Source organism: Miniopterus natalensis, chromosome 5 (assembly GCF_054644295.1).
Source record: "Miniopterus natalensis isolate mMinNat1 chromosome 5, mMinNat1.hap1, whole genome shotgun sequence".
Classification (NCBI taxonomy): domain Eukaryota; kingdom Metazoa; phylum Chordata; class Mammalia; order Chiroptera; family Miniopteridae; genus Miniopterus; species Miniopterus natalensis.
Window position 1 is genome coordinate 14,139,675 of NC_142085.1, and position 24,770 is coordinate 14,164,444.

Consider the following 24,770-nt stretch of genomic DNA (forward strand, 5'->3'; position numbering starts at 1 on the left):
AGTGCTTGGTACTGTACATACTTCTCAGTGCTTGTTAAAAGCAAGAATGTATGCACATATGAATGAGTGACAAAATATCACTTATCTTTAAAATTGTATCCCAAAGTCTAATTTGCTTCTGGCAGCCCTCCATCAGCAGCCCAGTGTTTTGGTTATCCCTTTCCTCTGACAGTCCAGCATTATTTGACCCATTAACCCTGTTCTGATATCTGTTGATCTATTTAAGTTTCGGCTTTTATCTGGGGCAGTGTGGAAAAGTGGAAATAACACTGGTCTAGGAGTCAGGAGGCCTGGGTTCTCATTCTGATCTACTGTTGACTTTTGCAGTGTAACTTTGGGAAAGTGAATTAACTCCTTGTTGTTGTTGGCAGTGGTGGTGGTCAAATGGAGTTCAAATATTTGCCCTACATACTTCGCATGTTTGTTGTTAATTATCCCTGAAATGATCAGATGAGGTAATCAATTTGAAAGTACTTCAAAAAGTATATATCAAGTATCTGACAGGCCAGCCGGTGTGGCTCAGTGGTTGCGCATTGACCCAGGAACCAAGAGGTCACCAGTTTGATTCCCAGTCAGGGCATATACCTGGGTTGCAGGGTCGATCCCCAGTAGGGGGCGTACAGAAGGCAGCCAATTAATGTTTCTCTCTCATCGATGCTTCTATCCCTCTCCCTTACTCTCTCTCTAAAATCAATAAAAACATATTTTTTTGAAAAGTATCTGACAGATATAAAGCATTTTTAGTCTTTTTACTACTAATTACTCCCCAACTGAAACTCCTGGAGTAGAGGGACCATTCTGTTCCTTTTGGTTATTTCCCTAATATTCAATATTTTGTACCCATCATGTGATGTAGACTGGCAGCAGCCTCTGGCCTTTTCCATTCTGAACTCTAAAACTAGTCTTGATCTGGGTAGTGACAGACCTAGTGCCTGACCTGACGGCTTCTGACTGTGTACTTACCCATTGTTGCTTTTCTGATCCCCAGGCTTGTTTCCATCAGTGTCACCAATGGACCAGTATTCTGTGGTGTGGTTGGGGCAGTAGCAAGACATGAATATACAGGTAGAATAGGACAGTGGACTGTTCGTTCTCTTGCTCAGTGGGTAAAGATGGAGGAGGTGATCCAAAAATGCTGCCTCCTTTTCTGTCTCCTTGAACAGTTATTGGCCCAAAAGTGAGCCTTGTGACCAGAATGATAACTGCTTATCCAGGTTTGGTGTCTTGTGATGAGGTAACATATCTAAGATCCATGCTACCTACTTACAACTTCAAGAAACTCCCTAAGAAAATGATGAAGAACATCTCCAACCCTGGGAAGATGTATGCATATCTTGGCCATAGAAGATGCATGTGAGTGTCATCCCGATCTCTTTTACAGAATCAGGGCATAAGAGTAATCAGTGTCTGATTGTATGAAATTAGAAAAAAAAGATCCTTCTAGTACCGGACTGCTGAAATAAGACACAGAGGAAGGCTTTGAGCGTGAGATCTTCAGCTTTTATGTTTAGCTCTTAGCTAGTTCCTCAATGAACTTGCTATCCAGCTGGAAGAGAATAACAGTAGGTCATTAACTTATGTGTTCTTTTTCCTTTGTGCACTACATGCTTCCCTGAACCAAGAACAATCAATGATACTTCTTCCCCCTTCTCCTAAAATTTTTTAGTTTTGTAAAAACTCTTTTTTACAGAACTCTGTACCTCTTCAGTTATCTGAAAGTACTTGCTTGTGAGGACAATTCTTTCTCTATTTAGAGATATATTATCTATCTATTCCAATCTATTTTTAATAGACACATTTCCCTTTGTCTTTTTTCCTAGCATGTTTGGGAAGAGACATTTGGTCAGAGAGAGGAATAAAAATCACCCCTTGTTAGGTGAGTTTTCTTTTCTACCTTAAATTGTACTTTTTTCCAGCTGTAGATGGTTAATGTGATTTAAAAAATTCAAGACTAAATGCTTTTAAGCTGTATTAAAAATAGCAGCCTTCATAGAAAGCAGTGCATTTATGTTCATTTTGAAGAGGATTTGCCATTTCTTTTCCATGTTGAATGTTTAAATTTCAGGGGAGTCCTATCACTTTGCCTGAGAAGTGCCAACATTTAGTAAGAATCTTTGTAAATCAGAGTTCCGCTATTGAGATCTGACCAGCTTGTTGTGGCTCACCTTTAGAGGAAAATTTCTCATCCTCAGATAGTGAAGATAGCACCAAGACTGTTGCCATTTACACTATAGTCTCTATCTTTGTATTTATTTTATCTATATCTGTTAGTTAGTTCATTATCTTTACATAGCAGTGACAGGCTTTGATTAAAAATTGTTACTATGGAAATTTTTACAAAAAACTAAAACATATCCATGTGGTACCTAACTGTCCAGAATGTCATTGCTTAGGCTCCAGAGCAAACCACCAAGCCCAGCACACATGTCTGTATAGTCCAGAATTAATTTTCTGGGAAGATAACTTGAAGCCTTACCAAAGAATAGGATTCTGCCAAGGATTCTGGGGGAGACATTCTGAGACTTAATTTTGCAAATTAATTCAAATAAATAAGAGTGTCTACTAAAAAGCACAGGAGTGTTAGGTGCTCCCTGTCTCTCTACAGAACGGGAGACAGAACTGGAAGCTTTCAAAATGGCACAGCAAGGATGTTTGCACCAGAAGAAGGGACAAGCAGTTATGTATGAAGGTGGAAAGGGCTATGGAAAAAGTCAGCTGTTGGCTGAAATAAACTTACTGGCCCAGAAGGAAGGGCACAGGTAAAGACACCTGCTTTCTGACTTAGCATATGCTTCTCTTGGGGCTCCTTTCCTTTGTTGGTGAGGCTCTTGTATCATTAGATTCAGCATCCTTGGACTGGTAGAGTGAGTAACCTCTCTGTGAGTAAGTCGACTCCCTGTGACAATAGTGACATTCACCAGGGTGTTGCCATTGAAGCTGAAGGAAGCAGATTGCAAGCAGCACTTCTATGCCATCCAAACCCTCATGGCCATCTTCTTTGAGATTGATACATGCCCAGCCTGTTACCGGCAAGAGCGCCTACATAAACAGCTTCGTGGGATAGTGGAGGAGCCACTTCACTGCCTTTTTAATGACCTCTTCTTTGTAAAGGTAGGGAAGGCAGTGGCTTTCTGAATTGGATCACCAATGTTTTATACACACACACACACACACACACACACACACAGAAAGAGGGAGAGAGAGACCAGACTATGATACATAGTTAGCAATGGCGGGAGTGAGATTTGAAATCCCTTTGACACAAAACCCGGGCTTTCTTCTTTTTGAGGAGAATGAATTCTAAGACTGACTGATGCTTGTTAGTTGTATGTCCTGGCACAAATCACTTAGCCTCTCTGAGCCTCAATTTTTTCACCTGTGAAAATGACAAGTACAGTACTTACATGGTTTTTGCATGGATTTTAAAGGAGATGATGGTATATAAGCGACTGCATTGTCAATGTGAAAGTGCTAAATCCATCAAGATGATCCTAACCAGTCAGTTGAGCATCTCCAGCAAAATCCATAGCTCATCTAGTTGGTTGGAATGTTTTGTTCTTTAAGCCTGCCTTTCCTTTCCCTAGCCATGGAGCACGTCACTTGAACTGAAATCTGAATCTCAAAGGCTTCCAGCAGTCTATGTGCATGTGGTACCCAACAGAGAGTAGGCTACGAATTCCCTGGTCCACACCTCCATTTGTTCATTCCTGTTCACATCTCCCGATCTACCCAGCCTGCAAGGGGTTATATTTAATGGAAAATAGAGAAAACTAAAATCTGTTCATTCCCTCAGCATAGCCCTGTCTTGAGACAGGACTTGCCTAGGGCTCTGGCCCTGGCCAAAGTGGCTAAGGAGTAGCCCCACCTTGGCTCTCAGGTCCATGGTAACTGATGTGCCTCAGCCTAGCACAGGAAACAGTATTAGGTGATGTCTATTGCAATTGTGTCTGACAAGTCTCATGTACACATTCATCCTGGAATAGTTGGAATAACTGGAGTACTGGAGCTGTCCAAAGTGGCATTGCTAAGTCTTTAATCATGACCCTTTAAGGGTTTGCCAGAGTCTGGTATGGAAAGGAGCTCTCCCTCTAACCGCCAGTGGACTTTCAGTCTTACCCTCTGAACTATATATTGATGTTTGTAACACTATGCTTGATACTGTAGAAACCCATTCTCACTCAAAATCATTTTCTATTCCCTTTGGAGAACCTGTATATTAGTATTAGATTGTCATTTTGAATGCTAATATGTGAATAATTTTCCTGGTCAGTTTCCCTTATCCTTCCAAGTTTCACACATGGATGACCTGGCCAGACAAAAGAAGATTAAAGAGTGTTTTTTTCAAGTGCTACAGGAGGTGGGTACTTTTGCTACATACCATTAACTCTTAATATATAGAGATGGTTTATGCTCATTTTAATCGTCCACATCACACCTTGACTTGGATATTTCTTGGCCTGCTTATTTGTTGATATCATTGTTTGTATCTATCTTTAACCTTGAATCTATCATATAACATAGTAAAGGTATTTGCTCTTTTCTGATCCTGTTTCTTAATGAAATTTTAATAACTTAATTTAAAGCAGTGGTTTCTAAATGCCGGTGGATAGCTATTAAAAATACAAATACTCAAGCCCCAACCCAGAATTACAGAATCTATAAGAGCAGAAACTGTGATTTAGCCATTCTGGAAAGCAATCTAGAAGTAGCAAGTAAAATTTTAAGAACATGCATTCTCTAACAGCAGTTCCACTCCTGGATATATATCCCAGGGAGTCTGTTTATCACAGTGTTTGTTTGGGGAGACATTGGCATGAACTTAAGGATAGACACTGTGGACTATAATGCTGAAGTTAGAAGTAAGGGAATAGATGAAAACATAGGAACACAGAGCGGTCTTAAAAACAGCCCTTAATAAAGAGAGAGAAATAATGAGGTCTGTAATACAGTACCGTTTATATAAAAACAATATTCTTGACAAAACAACTATGCACATTTTACAAGAACAACATACAAATAAATGGTTAAATGATAAGCACATTAAAGTGGTTACCCATATCAGTGGGGAATGTGGGCACTTCTTTAAGTAAGGAATGTGGATAAAAGTAAATACATTTTTTTAAAACATCTACACAAGTAGGGGCTGGTAATTGGTAGTTTTAGCAAGCACTCCCAGGAAATTCTGACTACAGCCAGTTTGGAAATTACTGGTTTAAAATATTATGAATTCCCACACAGTTTGAAGCCTTTGCACAATGAAATATTTGAAAGCTTTAAGTTTGATTTGGAGAATATTTGGTACTTAATTCATTTTTTTGTTATCGTATTTTCTTGTCCAAAGAAACTCAGCACATTTCTTTAGAAATTAGATGTACATGCTATATTTTGTATTTATAAAGTGAAATACTACCTGGACTTAGGATACATTTTATTCTGAAAACCCCAGACTCTGTTGACATTTAAATTGTCGATAAGAAATTCATGGTAGATTTGCAAAGCAGGTGACTTCATTTGTAATCAGAGGTTGTCATTGTCTCTTTGTTGTTATTTCCAGGAAGTGAGGGGAACACCCCTGATTTTCCTCATTGACGAGGCCCAGTATATGGATGCAGCTTCCTGGGAGTTTTTGGGAACATTGCTCTCCAGTGTGCCCATCATCATGGTGATGACATTGACACCTACCTTCAGCCTGTGTGGCAGGGCCCAGCACTTCATGCAGAGCCCTCAGGCTGTGCTGAAGCCCATTTCGAAATTAGCAGTGAACTCACTGTTGAAAATGGCATGTTGGGAACTAGGGGTGGTGAGCATCCCCCAAGAGCTGCAGATGTGAGTGGCTGGGACTAGCTGGGCACTTCACTAAGGGAGGAATGGCATTAGTAACCATGATGAGACCCACTACTAGATGTAAAGGTAGACAGTCCTCCTAGTCAACCAGTAAGGGGCCACTTCCCTGGGCTATCCACCAGGTTTTCACAGGACAGTTAGGACTTGGATGGCTTGCTTAATGTGTCAGTTGTATGTGGTCAGGCCAGTTTCTGCCAGGCCATTTAGCAAGGGGATGTTAGTTTCTTTTAACGTCAGTAGAAGCAAAATAGTTAAAAAAGAAAAGTTACTCCCAAAATACATTTCAAAGCCAATCAGAATTTTTTTTTTTACACTTCTGTGTTGCTGCTTTTCTCTGTTATTGTATATTAAGAGCTGACTTCAACAAAAAGAAATATTCCTATTATGAAATACCCTTATGCTTGGCTCTCTTCAAGAGGGCATCTTTAGTTAGCAATCTCCTAACTTACCTCTCTACAGCTACCTTCTCTGCAGGTGCCTTGGAAACCCCCTCTACTGTGAGGTCCTATGCCAGGACCTTCTCTCTAAGGACATACTGCTCTTTCATGACCTCCAGAAGGCAGAGGAGGAGAACAGCAAGTGGGAGACCCTCTCAGGTAAGCTCAGCTCCCCAGGGTTCTACCCTGGTCCAGCTGCATCTCCCAACCCTATAAGGTACATGCCTATTCTCTGCTGACATTATAGGTAAGATTAGGCCTCCCTAACTAAGTGAAAATACTAAATCCCTGCCTCAGATAACTTGAGTCAGTCAACCTACCCTAATTCCTTTTGGAGCAGTGCAGGAGGTGAGGATAGGAAAACAGGATCTATAACCATGACAGTCACTAGAAGGGATTTATAAACATGAGTTCAACAGAGAATTGCACATTTCTTAACAGAAGGGTGACTTGAGGATTTGGACGGGGGGAATGAGAGAAGGGGAGGAGGGTGGAAGGAGAGGAAAGGAAGTGTGTGTAAATCTGGAAAGACACCCTAGACCTGCGGTACAGTAGAAGTAAGGGCTATTGGCAGGTAAACAGGAAGGGTGAGAATGTCAGATACCACATGGTGGAGAAAATGTTCATTTCTAAGAGAAAACTAGAGAAAAGGCAGGCGGGTGGGTGGTAAACCACTTAAGACGACATGCTCCATTCACCTCATCATTTTAGTTTTTTGACTAAATTTCTGAATTTTTGTGCCTTTAATACTACAGTCAGTGCACATGGTGTTTTCCTCTGTCGTGGGTTTCTTTCCCTGCAGCTAATGCCATGAAGTCCATAGTGTATAGTATTTCTCCTGCCAGCTCTGAAGACGACCAGGAACTTTATGTCTGCATAGTAAAGGATGGTGTGAACTTGGATACAGTGCTGCTCCCACCGTTGTTAAAAGGCAGGTCCCTCAAAGAACTCAAGTGAACCAGTAACAAATGGCATTGCAATTAGTAATTTGGTGGGTGACTGAATATAGGTCTCTTATTATCATGCTAGTTTCGTTTTCTTCTAAAAAGGAAAGCTGCCTTCCAGAAAGAAGTTCTGGCACTACCCAAAGTGCCCGTTAAAGAATTGTAATGCTACTTGAGTAATGGTTTACATAAGTGAGCCCATTGTTCTCCTTGGGGCTGACTGATGACATGGAAAAGTTTTTTAGTTATTTAATAAAAATACGACCTGAGTTTCCCTCTGTGCATATTCCTGTGCTGGAGAAAACAGTAAGCAAGGGAGATACTATTGCTGAAATTTAAGAAAATTCTGGTGCTAGTGAAGAGACAGTGCTATACACATAGCAGGAGTTTAAGAAAAAGAGTGCAGGGTAGTTTATAATGACTTATAAGACAAAGAAGCGCCCGGCCCGGTATGGATCAGTGGTTGCGCATCGACCTAGGATCCAGGAGATCTCGGTTCAGTTCCCGGTCAGGGTACATGCCCAGGTTGTGGGCTCAATCCCCAGCCGGGGGCATGTAGGAGGCAATCGATCAATGACTCTCTCATCATTAATGTTTCTATCTCTCTCTCCCTCTCCCTTCCTCTCTCTGAAATCAATAAAGACATATTTTTTTAAAAAAGATAAAGAAGCCATTAGAATTAGGTAGGCATAATTGGACAGGGATGTTCTTCTTTTTAGAGATGAGTTTTTCTTTTAATATTCAAGTGTTTGGTGGGCAGTGTTCTGTATCAAGCCCTCTGGAGGGATATGATGGTGACTAAGCAGACTTTCAAGTCAAGGATGGTCTTGCTGAGCATATGAGACATGCATATGAAATAGTGGTACAAAGCACCATGGTAGTTAAGAGCCAGGACTCTAGAGTCAGAAAAATCTGGAGACTGTTGGCTCCTCCACTGACTGGCTGTGGAACCTTAGATAAATTAACTTCTGTAAGCCTTAGTCTCCTCATCACTCACATGAAGGTAATGATAGTTCCTACCTCATGGGGTGAAGGATTAAGTGAAATAAATCAATGTTCTCTTTTATAAGCTATTCATTCTGGAGGTTTTAAGTCCATCTAGACAGTTCATACTCCCACAACTATGACAGACCCTACTTGACAATGGCTTTCCTAACTTAGAAGGACACAAGTCAGGAAGCACAGCATGCTAGCAGAACAGCAGCAAGTGGTTTTCTTCAGTGGGAGTCCCACAGCAGTTTCTGCTGCTGTTCTCTGGAGCCTCAAGGAATAGCTTAGGTGTGATGGAATGAGACCATGATGGATGGGTGCATAGAAGCCCCATGCCCCAGCTAAAAACTGGTATCTCTTATAACAACCTCATAGGCATAATGTCCAGGCCCTGCAAGGGACATGACCTGTTAAAAGGTTTATGCACCCAAGGAAGCTCAAAGCTGTAGCTTATCCCAGTATTCGTAGCTTATTCGCAGTTTCCTTAATCCAAATTCAGTTTCCAATCAGGGATAATTTTTAGCGTAAGTGATGTTACCTGATAACTCAGATGACCTTCTCATTTTATCAAGATCATGGGAACATGCTAGAAAGTTAACCCAAAGTCAACATTGTCCACAGAGAAGGAAGAAGGTTTGTTAACTCATAAGCTAAAATGAATAGCTCAGTCTGTAAAGCCTTGGTCTAAATAAAAGGCCAAAGCTAGATTGTGAAAGGCCACATAAATTATAAAAGTATTTAAGAAGGAGGCTGACATGATTATATTTGATTATATTTGTACTTTAAGTATATAACTCTGCCAATAGCTAATATCTTATTGGGATAAGAATGAGAGGAAATTGGAGATGTTTGGAACATGGTATTATAGTGACCCAGGTGGAAATGACTACTCACACTAAGATAGTTTAGGAGGGAACATATGCAGAACATTTAGGAGGACGACAAGTGGGTGACCAGTGGTTGTGAGGGAAAGAAAAAGGTTTAGAATGATTCCAAGATTTTTGGCTTGGTGACTTACTGGTTCAATATGACTGCTTTCATCTATGCGTCATAATGTGGATTTACTCTAATGCTTAGAGTTAATTAAGATCTTCATAATTATTAGAGCTCTGGGACCAGGAAGCCTGGCCTCCATGTTTAGTCCAAAGGAAGAAGAAAGTGTGAGTACTTACTAATCATGAAAATGGGAAGAATTGTTAGTGTAGCTGAATGATTAGCACATACCTTTGGGTTTACCAACAAAATGTTTTGGTCACCGTGAGTGAAAAGTTTCAGTGATGTGAAACCTGATTGTTGTTGGTTGAACAATGAATGAAGCATGAGGACAGATGGCGACATGGAGATGAGGCCCTTTGAAGAGGTCTGGCTGAGCGAAGAGGGGGTGGACAGAAAGCAAGCCTTTGTATATTTTTGTGAACGAACAGGTTGTCCACACAATATACTCTATGTTGTAGAAAGCTTGTTCATTGCTGATTGTTTTTCCTCCAGAAATAGCAGTAAACCAACTGGATCAGTTGAGCCCAGAAGAACAGTTGCTGGTTAAGTGTGCTGCAGTCATTGGCCACTCCTTCCACATAGATCTGCTGCAGCACCTGCTGCCTGGCTGGGACAGACATAAGCTACTGCAGGTGCTGAGGGCTCTTGTGGATATACACGTGCTCCGTTGGTGCGACGAGAGCCAAGAGCTCCCTGCTGAGCCAATATTAGTGCCTTTTCCTGTGGAGATGATTGAAAAAACCAAAGAGAAAAGGAAAAAGTCGGATGAGGGAAAGAAAGAGTCGGGTGATGGAAAGAAAGAGTCGGGTGAGGAAAAGCTGGTCCCTTGTCCTCAGGCCTGAACAGAGAGCCTTGGGTGGGGATGGAGGCAGGTATCTATGTTGTGAAAGAGCATCAATATCATATATCAAGGGCCTCAGTCTCTTAAAGCTTATAGCTAAGAAATGGGAAAAACAATTATTTTACCCTTGAAGGAACCATGATTATAGTGAATGAATAGCTTATATTTTTCAGAGCTGTCTTAATTTCAAGAAGTCTAGCTCCTTGTTAGTACTTTGTGTCAAGTACTTGTGTTTTGATTTTTGGTTCAGAAAATATTGCCATAATCCTTTATTGGCATCTAGGTATAAATAACAAGAAAGAAGGATGAACTATTTCTAATTTTAGAAATTCACAGAGAAGATAAATATACGTGGTACTGAAACAGATATTCTCAAATTCTCCACATGAAAGAAGAAAATTGTGGCATACAATACCCAAAGTATATATAATCCACAAATATTTTCCTTTTGACTTTGAAATATGTTTGGGCTTATATTTGAGCAGAGTATTTCTGATGATTTGGGGTTTATAATAATTTATAGTACAAAAGCTCATTTTAGGAGGAACAACTAAGAAATCTATCCAAGTGTACTCTGTACCCCAATCCTTCCTTCTCTGCAGTATTTTATCCTAGATATGGTCAATATCCCTCTCAGATTAGTGTAAAATTCTTTATACAAAGTAGGCAGTAATACCAAATGGGAATTGTAAATGAAATTTCTTTAAAACTAGCAGCATGTGCTTGGGAGTTTGCTATATGGTAGTAGACATGGACTTTAAAGGAGACTCACTTAGGTTTTTCTGTATTTCAGGGGCTGGCTCTCCTCTCAGGCTAAAGGAGGAGCTCTCTCTCCCTCACCCTGAGGTGCTGGAATTTGGAGCGCCTCTATTACGGGAAGCTGCGTGGGAGCTGTGGCCCCAGGCACAGCAGAGAGCCCTGCACCTCGAATGCGCCTGCCTTCTCCGAGACCTGGCCAGCCGCTGTGGGAGCTGCCAGGGGGCCGACTTTGTCCCTTTCCACCGGTTCGCCGTCTGTCCTATGAAGAGCTCCAGAGGGACATCCCGATTCTGTAGTTACAAAGATACTGGCTCGGTGCTAACACAAGTGATCACAGACAAACTGCAGCTGCCTTCTCCCCAAGGTAAACCCGGGCAGGTGGGGCAGAAGGACATGTGGACAGCGCCTCTCTTTATTCATAAACTTGGAGCTCTTCATCCAAAAGGTGAATCACGTTAAGGGAGAAAAGTTGGTAGAAAGTCATTTATCCCTAAGAACCAGAGATAAGAAAAATGCAATCTTGGAGTTAAAAGGAACTCTAGAGACCATACTTGTTTTGGCTGGCAAGCTGGGGCAATCTTGGGCAAGTTCTTTAACCTCAGTGAATTGAGAAAAATAACAATATCACCTTTATAGGGTTGTTGTGAGGATTAAATGAGTTAAAATGTATAGTGTGCCTTGAATAGTACCAGGCACATAGTTAGTACACAATACATCTTAATCATTGTTTTATTGTTACAATTATTCAGCTCAGTACACATATATAGTCTGTGTGTATCACATGCTGTTAAGATTACAAAATGAATGAGCCTTGGTCCCTAAAATGATCAGTTTTTGGGGGGGTAATACAGACACACAGAGAATTCCCACATGACCTGGAGAGATGAAAATGGCATATATGGGAGGTGGGTACCTAGAGGAGCGGCCGTTAGCTGGCCTGAGGAATGAGTGGGAGGAAACTTCCAGAAGTTAAACTGGGAGGGTAAGTAGGAGTTGGCTACTTGAAGAAGGTTGGATTAGTGGAAGATGGTCCCCAAAGCCTATAAGCCGTCCACCACATCCCAGATAAGAGTTCACTCATCTTGTTTTAACATTTTCAGTTCGTTTACGTTGCAGGACATCATGTTTCGTTGCCAGCAGCTACTAGAAAATTTCTTCCTGCAACTTCACCCATTTCTCAGAGTTGTGCCACCTTCTGTAGCTGAAGACAGCTGTCAAGACCCAACCACTCCTCTTTTGTTCTACTTCTAGAGAAGAGAGGGTGGTGCTGGTGTCAGCAGGGGAGAGGGAGATGAGAGAGATGAAGTATTGGTGTTAAAGGACTAACGTGAAGGGTTTTTATCTATGATCCCAGTGCCTCAGACAGCTGTAACATCCAAGGACTCTGTGAAGGTAGACTAGTATCTTGGAGAAACTGGTCCTTGACTGATGAACTCCTTGAGCATTTGTACTTTTGCACTTTCTGAGGGGGAGAGGACAGCAATGAATGTCGTAGTCAGGTGTTGGGATGAAATCACACTGTCGTTCACATTTTCTATGTGGCCTTTGTTCTTAACAGGTCAGTTTCAGCTTTAGATTAGACAGCCTGATCAATCTGTATGAGAAAGGCTCCAGACCTTCCCAGCCCAGCCAAACCCCGAGGAGGCCTCTGTGCATGGCCATGCAGAACAGGTCCTGCACAAATCGAGAGGGTGCTATTCACACAGGTGGTGACGTGATGGTGCCCTGGAAACTGTGCGTTGCAGTAGTGCTGCCAAACTCCAGCATCCTTAGTTACCTTATCCTTACCTGACCTTATTTGACATCATTAAATTATCAGAGAGCCAGTCCTTTTACTTACCACAAGTCCTCCCTATAGCAGTTCTCTTAGAATTCTTCCTTTGCAGTCCCACCACCCATGCTTCCGAGTCCTAATATGTAACATGTCAACGTCATTCCCAGCCTTTGCTTTTTTTCCTTTGAGAGGAAGAGTCAAATCTGGAAGGTAAAGGCTATTTAAGGCCAACAAGGTAAAGTCGAAAACCTCTGCTGGCCACTGAGACTCTAGTGGACTGTGGCATCTTGTGCTCTCATGATTTTCTCTCCAGGTCTTAGGCTCTGTGGTTCATTCTGCTCTGTTCATAAACCTGATCCAGACATATTCAGGGGTTCCTACTATTAGAAGTAGCCATCAAATCAAATAGACACATTCTATATTTATTTATTTATTTACCAAATACTGAGTGCCTCCTGCAAATTAAGAACTGGTTTGGAAGGTTTGAGAATAAAAGGAGTTACTATTTGAATCATAAATGGTTGCCATTGAGGAATTTGCAGTCCACTATCCTAATTTTGTGTGTAGGCAAATATTAAAACTAAACCTATTATTATAATAGGGGAGGGCATAAGTATGTTGTGAACTAAGCTGCAGAGGAAAGATAGTTAGGAATTTAAAATGTCTTCAGTTAATACAAACGTAGATATTTAAAGATAATCATCTTTTTCTTCCTACAGATAGTTTTCAGTTCCAGATGAAACTATCCCAAAGTCAGGAGGCCTTCACAAGGGAACACTGCAGGTAGATGGAGATGCTGACAATGGGCATGGAGAGGCAGAAAGTGAGATACTTCTGACCATTAAACTGGGCCCTCACCTCACCTGCAGACCAGGAAGGCATCTGGCCAACCATAAGTAGTGACTATTCAAGTTAATAGAGATTTAGAAAGGCAATTTATTTTGTAGAGAAGTTATTTCTTAGTGGTTAAGAAAAACTTCAATAGCTCTCAAATGCATTGTACATATAGCAGGGTATTCTGTTTTTCAGCTATAAATTTGCCTTCTCAATCATTTTTAACCCAGGCTGATATTAAAATGAACTTACATTTCCCAACCATGTACCTATGGCTTTCAAATGCCTGTCCCACTGATCTTAAATGTACTACCTGATTTCAGCAGCTACGCTGCAGTTTTCCCTCTCTTATCCAACTTGACATCCTACTTTTCAAACAGAAACCTATGCATATTTGACATGAATCATCTCTACACACACTCATGTGTCTGGTTTACACAATTCTCCTTTATAAAAATACTAAGTGACCTCTACCTCCTTCCACTATCAGAATATTCACAATCCTTCAAAGCCCTCCTTAGTGCCTATGCCCACTTTTTTCAAACATTTTGTCTCAGAAAGACTTTACCTCTTTTGAACTCATGGTACCTGTGGAAAATGCACTGAACTAGTAGTCAGAGAGGTGAGCTCTAGGTTTGGTCTACTCAGTAGCTGTGAGGCCATATATAAGTAACTAAGCTCTATTAGTCTCAATTTTTTCATCTACAAAAGGGTGGTAACTTTTGCCTGCTGGAATTTCAGGGTTGTTGCAGGATAAGAGGGTGATGGTATATAAAATAATATTCAGATGTGCTGACAAAGTTCAAATATGCTAAGAGATAAATGTATTGTTACTTATTGCTTTGTATCACTTTTATATTTTTATTTAACACATTGTTAGTTTACTCTTTAAATGTAGTTGTTTCTCCATTTAGTTTGTGAGATATTAGATTGGCTTTAGGTTAAAAACCTTTTTATTTTTTTAATCCTCACTCGAGGACATTTTTTCCATTGCTTTTCAAAGGGGCAGAGAGAGAGAGAAACATCGATGTGAGAGAGACACATTGATTGGTTGCCTCCCACATGCACCCAGACCGGGGCCGGTGATCGAGCCTGCAAACAAGGTATATGCCCTTGGCCTGAATGAACGCAGGACCCTTCAGTCTGAGGGCCGACGTTCTAACCACCGAACCAAACCAGCTAAGGCTGGCTTTAGGTTTTTAAAAATCTGTAACAGGGTTTTGCATTATAATCACGTCCTGACTTTGAAAGCCTATGGAGTGATGGAGGAGTAGGATGGACGTAGAATGAATGAGTTATCAAGGAAAGCTTCCTGGGAAAAGTGGCTTGGAGACCTGGTAATGCCCCGACAAAAGTGGCTGCTGCCTGGTCACTCTCATTTCTTCATCTTCTCTCCACAAAGAACAGAGGAAGAGTTCCTGGATCAAGTGAGCAAGAAGCTGGCTCAGACCAGCCCCCAGAAAGACATGCTGACCACGAAGCCCTGTCACTGTGCGGAAATCCTGAAGGCAGTGATCTCTCCCCTCACTGAGCACTGCCTGGTCATCAGAGAAAACACTTGCGCGTTTTATTACCTGCTGGAAGCTGCTGCTGCCTCCTTGGACCTGTCAGATAATTACATGGTAAGCATGTAATGTGTTAAATAAAACATATAAGTGATACAAAGCAATAAGTAACAATACATTTATCTCTTAGCATATTTGAACTTTGTCAGCACATCTAATTATTATTTTATACACCACCACCCTCTTATCCTGCAACAACCCTGACATCCCTGCACCTGAGCTGAGCCCTTTTACTTGGGGGATTCAATTCGATTTCTTACTATCAGGTTACCTGGAGAGAAAAGCGGAAGAAAGTGGGAGACAAAAAGGAGCTGGAAGGGGTTTAGGAGAAAATATGAATGGGGATGTGGTAGTGAAAGAGCACCAGGCTGCTGGCCCTGCCCTGCCCTGCCCTGCCCTGCGCATGCCCTGCACGCAGTCCAGCTCCTGGTTTCTAACGGGAGATCCAGCCTGATTCAAGTGCAGACCTTGACCCTCATCATATCCTTGCTCCAGCCTTCACCCGGAGGGCACCTCTAGCATCACCTGAATCCTAACCCAGCTCCTCCATCCCCTGTCTGGTTTGAAGGCCTTGTTTTATTTGAGGAAGGCAAGCAGTCTTCTGGACCAGCACTCGGCATTCTCGTTTTTGAAAAAGCACAAAATGAAGATCTGTCAGTTTGAGGAGGCCACTTTCTGCAGTCTCCAGTCAGAGGTGAGGGTGGGGTGACCTTAAAGCTTGGGTTATTTCTCCTGGAGGCTTACCCTATCATTTTTTTTTACAATCCCTTTGTTTTTTTTCTTTTGTGTATGTGCAATTATAAATGTGATAATGTGATAAAAGGTGTACAAATGCAAAACAAAAATATATCATATGTGAAAAAGTGAGATAGCCTTCACTAATCCCATGCCACCCCGCACAGTTAATAACCCGGTGCACATTCCACCGGCTACGTGCGCGTGGTCATATCATTCGCGTTTTGTTATTTTAAAGTAGAATCATATTCCTCACCCTCTTCTGCAGCTGACTCTCATTCTAATGGTGCAGGCTGAGCACCCCTGCACAGCAATGGGCACCTAGTGTTTGCGTATTTGCATATTGATGTACAGCTAATCGCAGTGCCAGCTGCCGGCACGTCACTGTGTGTGCGTATCAGAGTTTGTTTACCACTCCATTCTTCATCTGGGGCACTGCGGTGAATATTCTTGTAAATGCCTCCCCCTTGTGAGAGTGGTTTTGTAAGAGGAATTTCCAGAGGTAGAAATAGTAAGGCAGGAGATATGAATGATTTTACACTTAGGAAATATATTGCCAAATTGTCCACCAGAAATATTATAACAATTCAAATTTTTTACATCTCTTTACATCCTTACCAACATCAGATATTATTAGTCTTTTTAAACCTTGCTAATACGTAGATGAAAGTTATATCGACTAATATGGTACATTATTTTTACAAGTTTATTGGTCATTGATTTTTCTGGGGATTGCCTAGTCATGGGGATGTAATGTGCAGTGTAGTGAGCATAGTCAATAAAACTGTGTTGTTTAACTGAAAGTTGCTAAGCGAGTAGATCTCAAAAGCTCCCATTACAAGAAAAAAAGATTTGTAGCTATGTGTGGTGATGGACGTTAACTTATTGTGGCGATTATTTTGCAATATATACATATAACGAATCATGTTGTACAACTAAAACTAATACAATGTTATGTGTCAATTAGATCTCAATAAAAAAAAAATCATGTTGCCCACATTAAATTTACACAATATTATGTGTCAATATACTCAATAAAGCTAGAAAAAAAACCATATAGTTAAAAATCTCCCCCCAACCCTGTCACCCAGCCACTGTGTCCCTTCCCCAGTGTTCTGTATCTTTATGTGTTCTACCAGAGGGGCTTGGAGTGCATAAATATAAAAGGTTTCCCCTTCCTTTTTTATCTTGTTTTTAAAAAAATATTATTCTTTAGCATTTATAACACATATCCTCGGGGAATAAGATTTGTGTAACAAAAAGAAATTCATGGGGAAAGCCCACTGTGAGATACTCCATTTTCAAAGGACAGATGGGAGTGAACTTATTTATTGTGTAAGAATAACTTAGGACAGCTAAGAGACTTCTCCCAGCCTTATTACTATTAAGTCCAACAGACCATAATGTGTTGGAATAGTTATTTAGCAGTTTATAAATAATGGCTCCACAAAGCCATAGGGGATGTTCTGTTAGAGGGCTGAGCTTTAAAATTTTTTTTAATTAAAAATATAAAAACTAACTTCAATGTAAACCTTAAGATAATCTGGTTAGGAGAGTAAAGCTAATATATATAATGCCTTTGAATGCCAAAGGGAATAGTAGAATTATCCACAGTATTGTATTATTCGTGTTTCAACCAAGAAGTCTTTGGAGCAAAGTTACATAATTATTTCTTTTCCTTTATAAGAAGTTATTGCGCAGTCTTCCCACAATTGTTCTGGAGCCACCATAGACTTGATCACTCTCTCAGAGGGTTTAGCCTTAAAACATGAAGGTATATGGTAAGCCCAGGTATTCCCCTGGTTCCTACCTCCATAGTCACTGTGGTATCCAAGCCTGTTTAGGTAGAGAGTTGTGGGATGGGTGGTATTTCAGATGCTTCCTCTGGCATCTGAAGCATCTGAATCTCTGCCCAAATGACAATCCCACCTCAGTCTCACAGCATCACTTTCTAAACCACAGCCTTCCTCTATTGCTCACTGACCATGTGGGGGAGATGAGAAAAGAGGGTGCTTTCGACTTAACCCTATTTTCTCACCCCTTTATGGGCTCATGGCCCTACTGGTGCTTGTTAGTGTAGCCGGGCTCTGCCCCCACTCAGCTCACTCACTCAAGCACCTCGTTGGCCCTAAGTGCTCATCCGAAAACGAAAGAGCCAGTGTGTTATATCCAGGACCTTGTCCAGAGTACTCTCCCCACATTTACATTACTGTTTCTTCTTTTCCCATTCCAGGTCTGTTTCAACATGGGACAGATCACCTTGGCCAAAAAACTGGCTAAGCAAGCACTTCGACTGCTGAAAAGGAATTTCCCTTGGACCTGGTTTGGTGTCCTTTTCCAAATATTCCTGGAAAAATATTGGCATCCCTGTTCCCTGAGCCAACCTCCAGACAACCCTAGTGACAAGTAAGAAGCTGGCCAAGTTGCCCTGATCCCCTTTAGGGCCGCAGAGAACTAAAGTAGGACCCAGTCTAGAGTTTTGCTATATTGACCCAAAACTCCTCTTTTTAAGCAGATCACAGACAGTTCTAGTTCTGCCTTACTCCCCCAGCCAATTAGATGTAGCAGAATGAAGACTTTTGTTTTTGGAGTGTGGTGTTATCCTCTCTTCCAAATAAAGATAAGGGTGTGTGTTTGTATGTGTATACATGGATATATAGATATATAACTAGGTAGCGATTTAATATTTCTCTGATATAAAAATATTAAATTGCTACCTAGTTATTGAATTACTATAATTTATAGGAAATATATTTAACTAAAATAGCAATACAAACAACAAACCTTTATTTTAAAAAAACCTCTCTGAAATTTTCCTGGTCAAGAGGGATGAGTTTAAAAGGTCTATGGGGTTAGAAGTAGTGGGATCCCAGAAAGACTTCTGAGTTTGGAAGTCTGTAGCTGGCCCACCCATGAGTAGACTTGGACTGTTGTGGGTAGGCATGGTTGGGCACTGGCAAAGAATAAGGTATGCTAACCACCCCATGTGTCCCAACAGTAAGAAGTCAGCCGTCCTGCAGCAGCGGGTGCACTGCCTCTCCCTGCTCTGTCAGCTCTACAATCTGGAGGCCACAGCCAGCAGCCGCAGGTTTGCCTGCCTGGCCATGCTGATGCAGAAGAATTCAGCCGAGGAGTTTGCAAATGAAGCCCAGGTAAACCAATCCTTGCTTTACTTCCAGACTGCACTCAGAAACCTAAAGTGCTGGGGAGAGAGGTGCTGCCAAGTTCCTGGGTTTATATGGTTCCCCGATAACCCAGATTTAACAGGACACCACTGATCATGGGTTTGAGCAGCATTTCTCAACTGGCAGTTTATAGATGGGTTTTCCAGACGTGAGGCTGCCTGTGAACTGCCTGAACTGAATATAGAACTTTGTGTGTCCAAAAGAGCATTAGGGGAGTGGCAGGAGATCAGGAAGGGGTCATAGCTTCCATCAGATTTTCAAAGAAGTTCATAATCTAAAAAAGAATTTGAATTGCTGACTTGGAACAAAAGGAGGAAGAGAAGTGTGTCTTCCTAATTTTTGTCTCTCTCTCATCTATTTGTTCAACAAATATTTGATGAATGCTGATTAGGTGCCAGGCACTATTTCCAAGGAAATAGATGATGGATAAGTGAAATGTATAGTATGTTAGGTGATAATAGATGCCATGGAGAAACATTAAGTGGAGGCAGGAGGACATAGGGTTCTTGGAGCTGATAGGTGCAGTTTTAAGCAAGGTGGTCAGGGAAAGCCTCACTGAGCAGGTGACATTTGGGCAAATATCTGAAGAAGGTGAGAATGGAAGCCATGTGGCTACGTGGGAGAAGGTGTACAGGCAGAGAGGAACAGGATGTGTAAGGCCTGCCCTCTGTGCTTGAGGAACAGGGAAGAGGCCAGTGTGACTAGAGGGGAAGAAGGGGAGGAGAGAAAGGCAAGGGATGAGTCAGAGGGAGGGGTACAAGGCAGATCGTGCAGGCCTTGTAGACCACTGTAGGCATTCTGGCATTTAAAGAAGATGGGAAGCCTGAGGTGGGTTCTTAGAAGAGGAATGACAGGGTCTACTTATATTTTAATAAGACGGAAGGGGGCAAGAGAGGAAGCAGGGCAACCAGTTAGGAGGCTATTACAATAATGCAGGCAAGGGATGGTTGGCTTGGATTGTGGTGGTAAAGGAAGAGGGGAGGAGTGGTCTTCTGTCAGGAGAGAGCCAGCAGGATTCACTCACGGATTAATCCGAGATGTGAGAGAAAGAGTGGAGTCAAGGATAACCCCAGGATTTGCAATGTGGACTTCTAGAGGCATAAAGTGCTCTTAATTGGGATGGGGAAGTCTGTAGAAGGAACAGATTTGGAGGAAGATTGGCCCCAGGGTTTTGGACAGATTTAATTTGAGACATCAGGCGGAGATGTTGAGTAGGCCGTTGGATATACAAGTGTAGGTTCATGAGAAAGGTCTAGACTGGAAATGGGAATATGGAATCACCAGTGTGTAAATGGTACTTAAAACCATGAAACTCAGTGAGATCACCAAGAGAAGGAGAAAAGGTCCAAGGAATGAGTTAACAGCTCCAGTGTTAAGGGGTCAGGGTCATAAGGAGAAACCAGCATAAGAACCTGAGAAGTTGCCTGAGAAACAGGAGGAAAACAGAGAGCATGGTGTTCTGAGAACCTAGTGAAGACGCTATTTCGAGAAGAGGGTCATCCACTCTGTCAGATGTGCCCTCATGATAACAGGGACCCAGCAGCAATGCTGAAGAGCTCTACGGAACAAGAATCAGAAACCTGAACTGGAGACAGCACAGATGAGGTTTGGCCAGTGTTCTGAAAGGGAAGGTCTTGGATTGGAGAAAAAGAAGAGAGGGCCAGGTTGAGAAAGGAGTTTGTTTAAAGAGCAGGCAGTGAGAATCGTCAAATTAGAAGTGTAAGGGTGAGGAGGGTATGTGTTCATAGCTGGAGTGGAGGTGAGTGGTAGGCACACCCGAGTCCCAACTGAATGAGCAGCATGGCCCCGAGTGGGTGCTTATGCAGAAAAGGGGCAGAATGGAAATGCAGTGCAAATGTACAGTGAGAATATTTTGTCCTGTGTTTGTTGCCCTACAGGTTGTCTCTACCTATGTGGCCCTCTCCCAGTTCTCCCAGAACGTGGGTGACAGGGAGAAGTGGCTGCACTGTGAGCGATTGGCCATTCAGAAAAGCAGCCTGTGTTGGTTCTCCAGGGAGGGATTGTTGGCCACAGCGCAGCTCATGCAGACCCTGGCCTACACCAAGTTCTGCCTCGGCCACCTTGACTCTTCCATCAAGCTGGGTAACGAGGCCTGGGCTGATGAGCCTAAGGCTTTCAGAGAGGCCTGGCTCACAGCTGGACCTCACATGGTGCTTTTACCTCCTTAGGTTTTCAAGCTCATGAGATATGCAGACACCTCAAGAAGCCAGCTCTGGAGAATCTGGTTCTCTCAGTTCTCTTCAGATCTGCATTTCTCAAGAAGAAGTATTAAGATCATTTTTTGTCATTTATGTTTGTTGCCTAAGCGCGGAGGGTGTGATCTCCCAGAGAAGTGAGAGTGGAGAGGGAGATGCTGTGCATCTCCACAGCCAGGGCTGTCTCTTCTCCAGTCACTACAGGAAGCACTGTCTTAAGTGTGGGGTCAGGAGTGAAAAGTGCAGTCTAAGCTGCTACATATTCTTTTCTTTTTTTTCTTTTTTCTTTAGGGAGGTATTTCAAAACCCTGGAAACTGTCTTAGAGGCATTTTCCCACTTGCTTTGCTTAGAGACAACTCTCAGACACAGATGCTCTCTACATAATAGAGCTATGGAGAGGAGGTGTATGGGATGTTAGGCTGCTCTGAAGGTGTGAGATCCCCTCCTGCCCTGCACTATGCTCCCAACTTCCTAGCTGGTCCTAGTGGCTCTGTCTCTCGGCAGATTTGATCTGTGTGTCCGTGTGCTGGACAGTCAGTGGGCGCTCATTTCCCAGGGTCATGATGTCCTTGGCCTGGCCTGCTTCTATTCTGCTTGCCTAGATCTGCTGCTCTATGGAAAAGGTAAATCTTGTGCAGGGCTCTGTTGTACTCCTGAGGGATACAGACCTTAGATGGGACCGAGGTTTGGAACACAGGCAGTCACGAGCCTGTCCCCTGGCATGGCCTCTGCTCCCAGCCCCTGGCTCTGTACAGTCTAGGAACCACATTGTGATTTAGGGGTGTCTCCTTCCCTGTACCACACACCTTCAAAACCAGTTCCTACATGGACATCTTGCAGTAACCTGGCTACCTTCTCTGTCCACAGGATTGCTCTGCAGGCCCTTTGGAGAGTGTCTGCATTTCATTCAATACTATGAGCAGAGCTGCATTCTAACCTCTCAGAGCAATGTCATGCTGGGACTCCACACCTCTCTGGCCATGTGGTAATGTGGGGTACCAGAGTCTTACTCGGGATCTATGGGAAAGGGTAGAAATCTAAGGACCCCATGAAGTCATTATTTCACATCTCTCACCCACTTCTAAATACCATTCGCCTCCTTCCCCACCATATTAGAAGGCTTCTCCCTTTTCTTCTTTTTCCTTAACAGGTGCAGGCCCACAGATGAGGGTGAGTTTAGTGTTACATTTAAGGGCTAGAAAGCCCCTGGCAAGGCTGAATATCATCAGTCTTTTGTTAAATCTCTTTGCGTTCAAGTTGTTCACTTTCCAGCATCGCAATTCTCACTATCAAGAAAGTCTTAGAGTCTTAAAGAAATGATGTTTCTAGAAAGAGCCACGGTTGTTAAGTAGGGACAGCTTAGAGCTGTGATTTTTTCCCCCTCCAGGTTTGCCCAGGACTCACAGTGGAACCTGTTTGAGCATCACTTCTCCAAGGCTCGCCAGTTGGTGAAAAGAACCAATGCCTCACTGTTTGGTTCACATGGCTTTGTCCGGTTCCTAGAGTGCCAAGTGCTGATGTTACAGAAAATGCCAGGGCGGGTCTTCATGCACACTCCCCCAGAGACTCAGAGTCAAGTCTTAAAGGTGCCTGTTTCTCTGCTGTCCTTCAACTAATACCTAAGGTATAGTTTGACCCTGTGGGGCTCTCTGCCACCTGCATCTGTCCCTTACTCTTCTCTTTGCTCCCTCTGTCTCTTTTACCCCTTGAACCCTTTTTTTCTCCACCTAGAAAGTCTTTCCACCTACCTCACATACCCTCCAGATGTTTTTGCATGTAGGTCAGGACTGGATCCCAAAGGTAGGAGAAGCCTTTGCACAGCTACTGCCCAACACCATTAAAATGTGAGCATTTAGCCCTTCTCCGTAGACCTGCTCTGGCAGGTCTGTAATCTGACGTATCTCCCTACAGACCTGCCTTCTGCGAGCAAGACATTCTAGTTCCTCTGTATTTCAAACCAACTTTCTGGGCCTACTTTGCCACCAGTACCCTGTCCTTGTTCCCCCAGCCGGAGTGAGTGTGCTGAGTGGGAACTATTGTGAATTCTGATAGAGTAGAGTGGAGGGAGGAAAGCGCTAATCCCTGACCTCATGGACCTTCCTTTCTTTTCAGTATTTCAAGGAATTCTTCTCTCGATGTGTGACCTGTCCTGTTTATCACCCATGGGTCTCTGAGCTTAAAGCCTCTGTATTGAGATATGGAAAGAGAAAACTCATGTCCTTGACTAACAGCGTCAGGCCATTGGACACCTGCTTGACCGGGATTTGGATAGAGGGGGCATTCCTGGAGGAAGACAAGTCCTTTGAAGGAAATTTAGCAATACAGAGTAAGCATTCTTTCCTGGAGCCTGTGTCTGAGAGGCGTAGAACAGTCTCTGGCTCTTGCTCACAAGCAGCCCAAGGCTTCATCTCCAAAGTCAGAAGGGACACACAGATGTAAGGAGTTAGTCCTTGCTCCAGAGGTAATTCCTGTCCCCTCCCTAGTGCTGGGCCAGCCTAGACACATTGCTAAATAATGTGAGAGCCTCTCCCAGACCTTTATTTCAACACCTAGAATCCTTAAGTGTAGAAAGTTTCTCTTTGGTCCCAGCTTGAGCAACAGGATCGTTCCCCTGGAGGTCACCATGGGAGAAAGGCCTTAGAACTCATACTGTAATGTCTGTGACAATAAATGGTGAGATGTGGGCGGGAAAAGGAGAGGAAGGAGCATAGCTTCTCGCCTCGGGGCCCAGCAGATCTCATTTTGCAGGGTCTTGAGTCGAACCTGTAGTGGCTGGGACGTCTCTTGTGTGTGTCATGTTCCTTCTTTTCCTGTTCCCAGGGTTTGACAGAGTGGATGTCGCGGAGAAGGGGAGCGAGGAAGAAACTCAAGAATGTTAATGTTACAACCAAAAAATCACCTGGAGGGGTCATGGTTGCCTTATTGTGTATAACACCAAGAAATACGCAATCCTCCTCTTTAAGATGCTGTGTAGTGTACATATTAAACGCACTAGTCTTTCACAGCCACCACTATCTAGATCTTTGTGAAAATAAAATTCTATGTTTCTGAAGCATGAAACTTAGATCTTAACTCTGGACTGTCATTTGCACAACTCTAGAGAAATTAAAACCCAGGGTAGAGCAGAGGCCTGGTAGGCTTTGAGATGAGCCGATTCCCTCTCAGATAAGGTGGGACCCATTAGCAGCCCTAATGAAGAGGCTGTCGTTACATAAGCAAGGCTGGCAGGGCCGGTGCTTGGTGCTGACCTCTTTGGGCCCAGGTGTGGAAATGGGCTGCTAAGAAGTCAAGGAACCTTGAGAGGTACATAGTGGGAATTCATTTCTCCCTGGCAGTGTGTGATTTGGGCATTTCCACATGAAACTGAAATTGCCAGAGGGCACATGACTCCAGCTTTCTTCTTTCTTACCCCCTTTTGGAGCTGCTGTGTTTGGCCTTTGTCTGCTAATGGCCTTCCTCCCACAGAGCATGGCCTTCACGCTGGTTTTGACGCTTTGTAACTCAGTCATCTGGTGTTCATAAAGTGAGATGAACGTTTAGTTCATAACTGATGTCATGATAGCTACCGTGTACCGTTCACTCTGTTTGAAATACTCCTTTAAACCCTTCTAGCAATTCCGTGAAGCAGGTATTTTTATTACCCCCACAT

At 42.8% G+C, this 24,770-nt stretch overlaps 1 protein-coding gene across 2 annotated transcripts in view; it reads left to right on the top strand.

Moving 5' to 3' along the window:
* The window catches only part of LOC107536905 (adenylate cyclase type 10-like), a 37,049-nt gene extending 13,123 nt beyond the window's left edge, over nucleotides 1–23,926 (top strand). The window contains exons 9-28 of one of the 2 annotated variants that reach the window (XM_087817385.1): nucleotides 989–1,065; nucleotides 1,164–1,353; nucleotides 1,821–1,876; nucleotides 2,606–2,759; nucleotides 4,271–4,357; nucleotides 6,304–6,440; nucleotides 7,084–7,212; nucleotides 9,704–10,018; nucleotides 10,846–11,256; nucleotides 13,305–13,368; nucleotides 14,822–15,041; nucleotides 15,553–15,678; nucleotides 17,953–18,125; nucleotides 18,718–18,871; nucleotides 20,803–21,007; nucleotides 21,094–21,190; nucleotides 21,626–21,744; nucleotides 21,989–22,106; nucleotides 22,509–22,707; nucleotides 23,234–23,926. In XM_087817385.1, coding sequence (XP_087673511.1) covers nucleotides 989–1,065; nucleotides 1,164–1,353; nucleotides 1,821–1,876; nucleotides 2,606–2,759; nucleotides 4,271–4,357; nucleotides 6,304–6,440; nucleotides 7,084–7,212; nucleotides 9,704–10,018; nucleotides 10,846–11,256; nucleotides 13,305–13,368; nucleotides 14,822–15,041; nucleotides 15,553–15,678; nucleotides 17,953–18,125; nucleotides 18,718–18,871; nucleotides 20,803–21,007; nucleotides 21,094–21,190; nucleotides 21,626–21,744; nucleotides 21,989–22,106; nucleotides 22,509–22,707; nucleotides 23,234–23,560 — 3,358 coding nt within the window. In that variant the 3' untranslated portion in view covers nucleotides 23,561–23,926. The remainder of the gene's footprint in view (nucleotides 1–988; nucleotides 1,066–1,163; nucleotides 1,354–1,820; nucleotides 1,877–2,605; nucleotides 2,760–4,270; nucleotides 4,358–6,303; nucleotides 6,441–7,083; nucleotides 7,213–9,703; nucleotides 10,019–10,845; nucleotides 11,257–13,304; nucleotides 13,369–14,821; nucleotides 15,042–15,552; nucleotides 15,679–17,952; nucleotides 18,126–18,717; nucleotides 18,872–20,802; nucleotides 21,008–21,093; nucleotides 21,191–21,625; nucleotides 21,745–21,988; nucleotides 22,107–22,508; nucleotides 22,708–23,233) is intronic. The other variant, XM_016212794.2, reaches the window with a different exon arrangement.
* The last annotated feature ends 844 nt before the right edge of the window (nucleotides 23,927–24,770 follow it).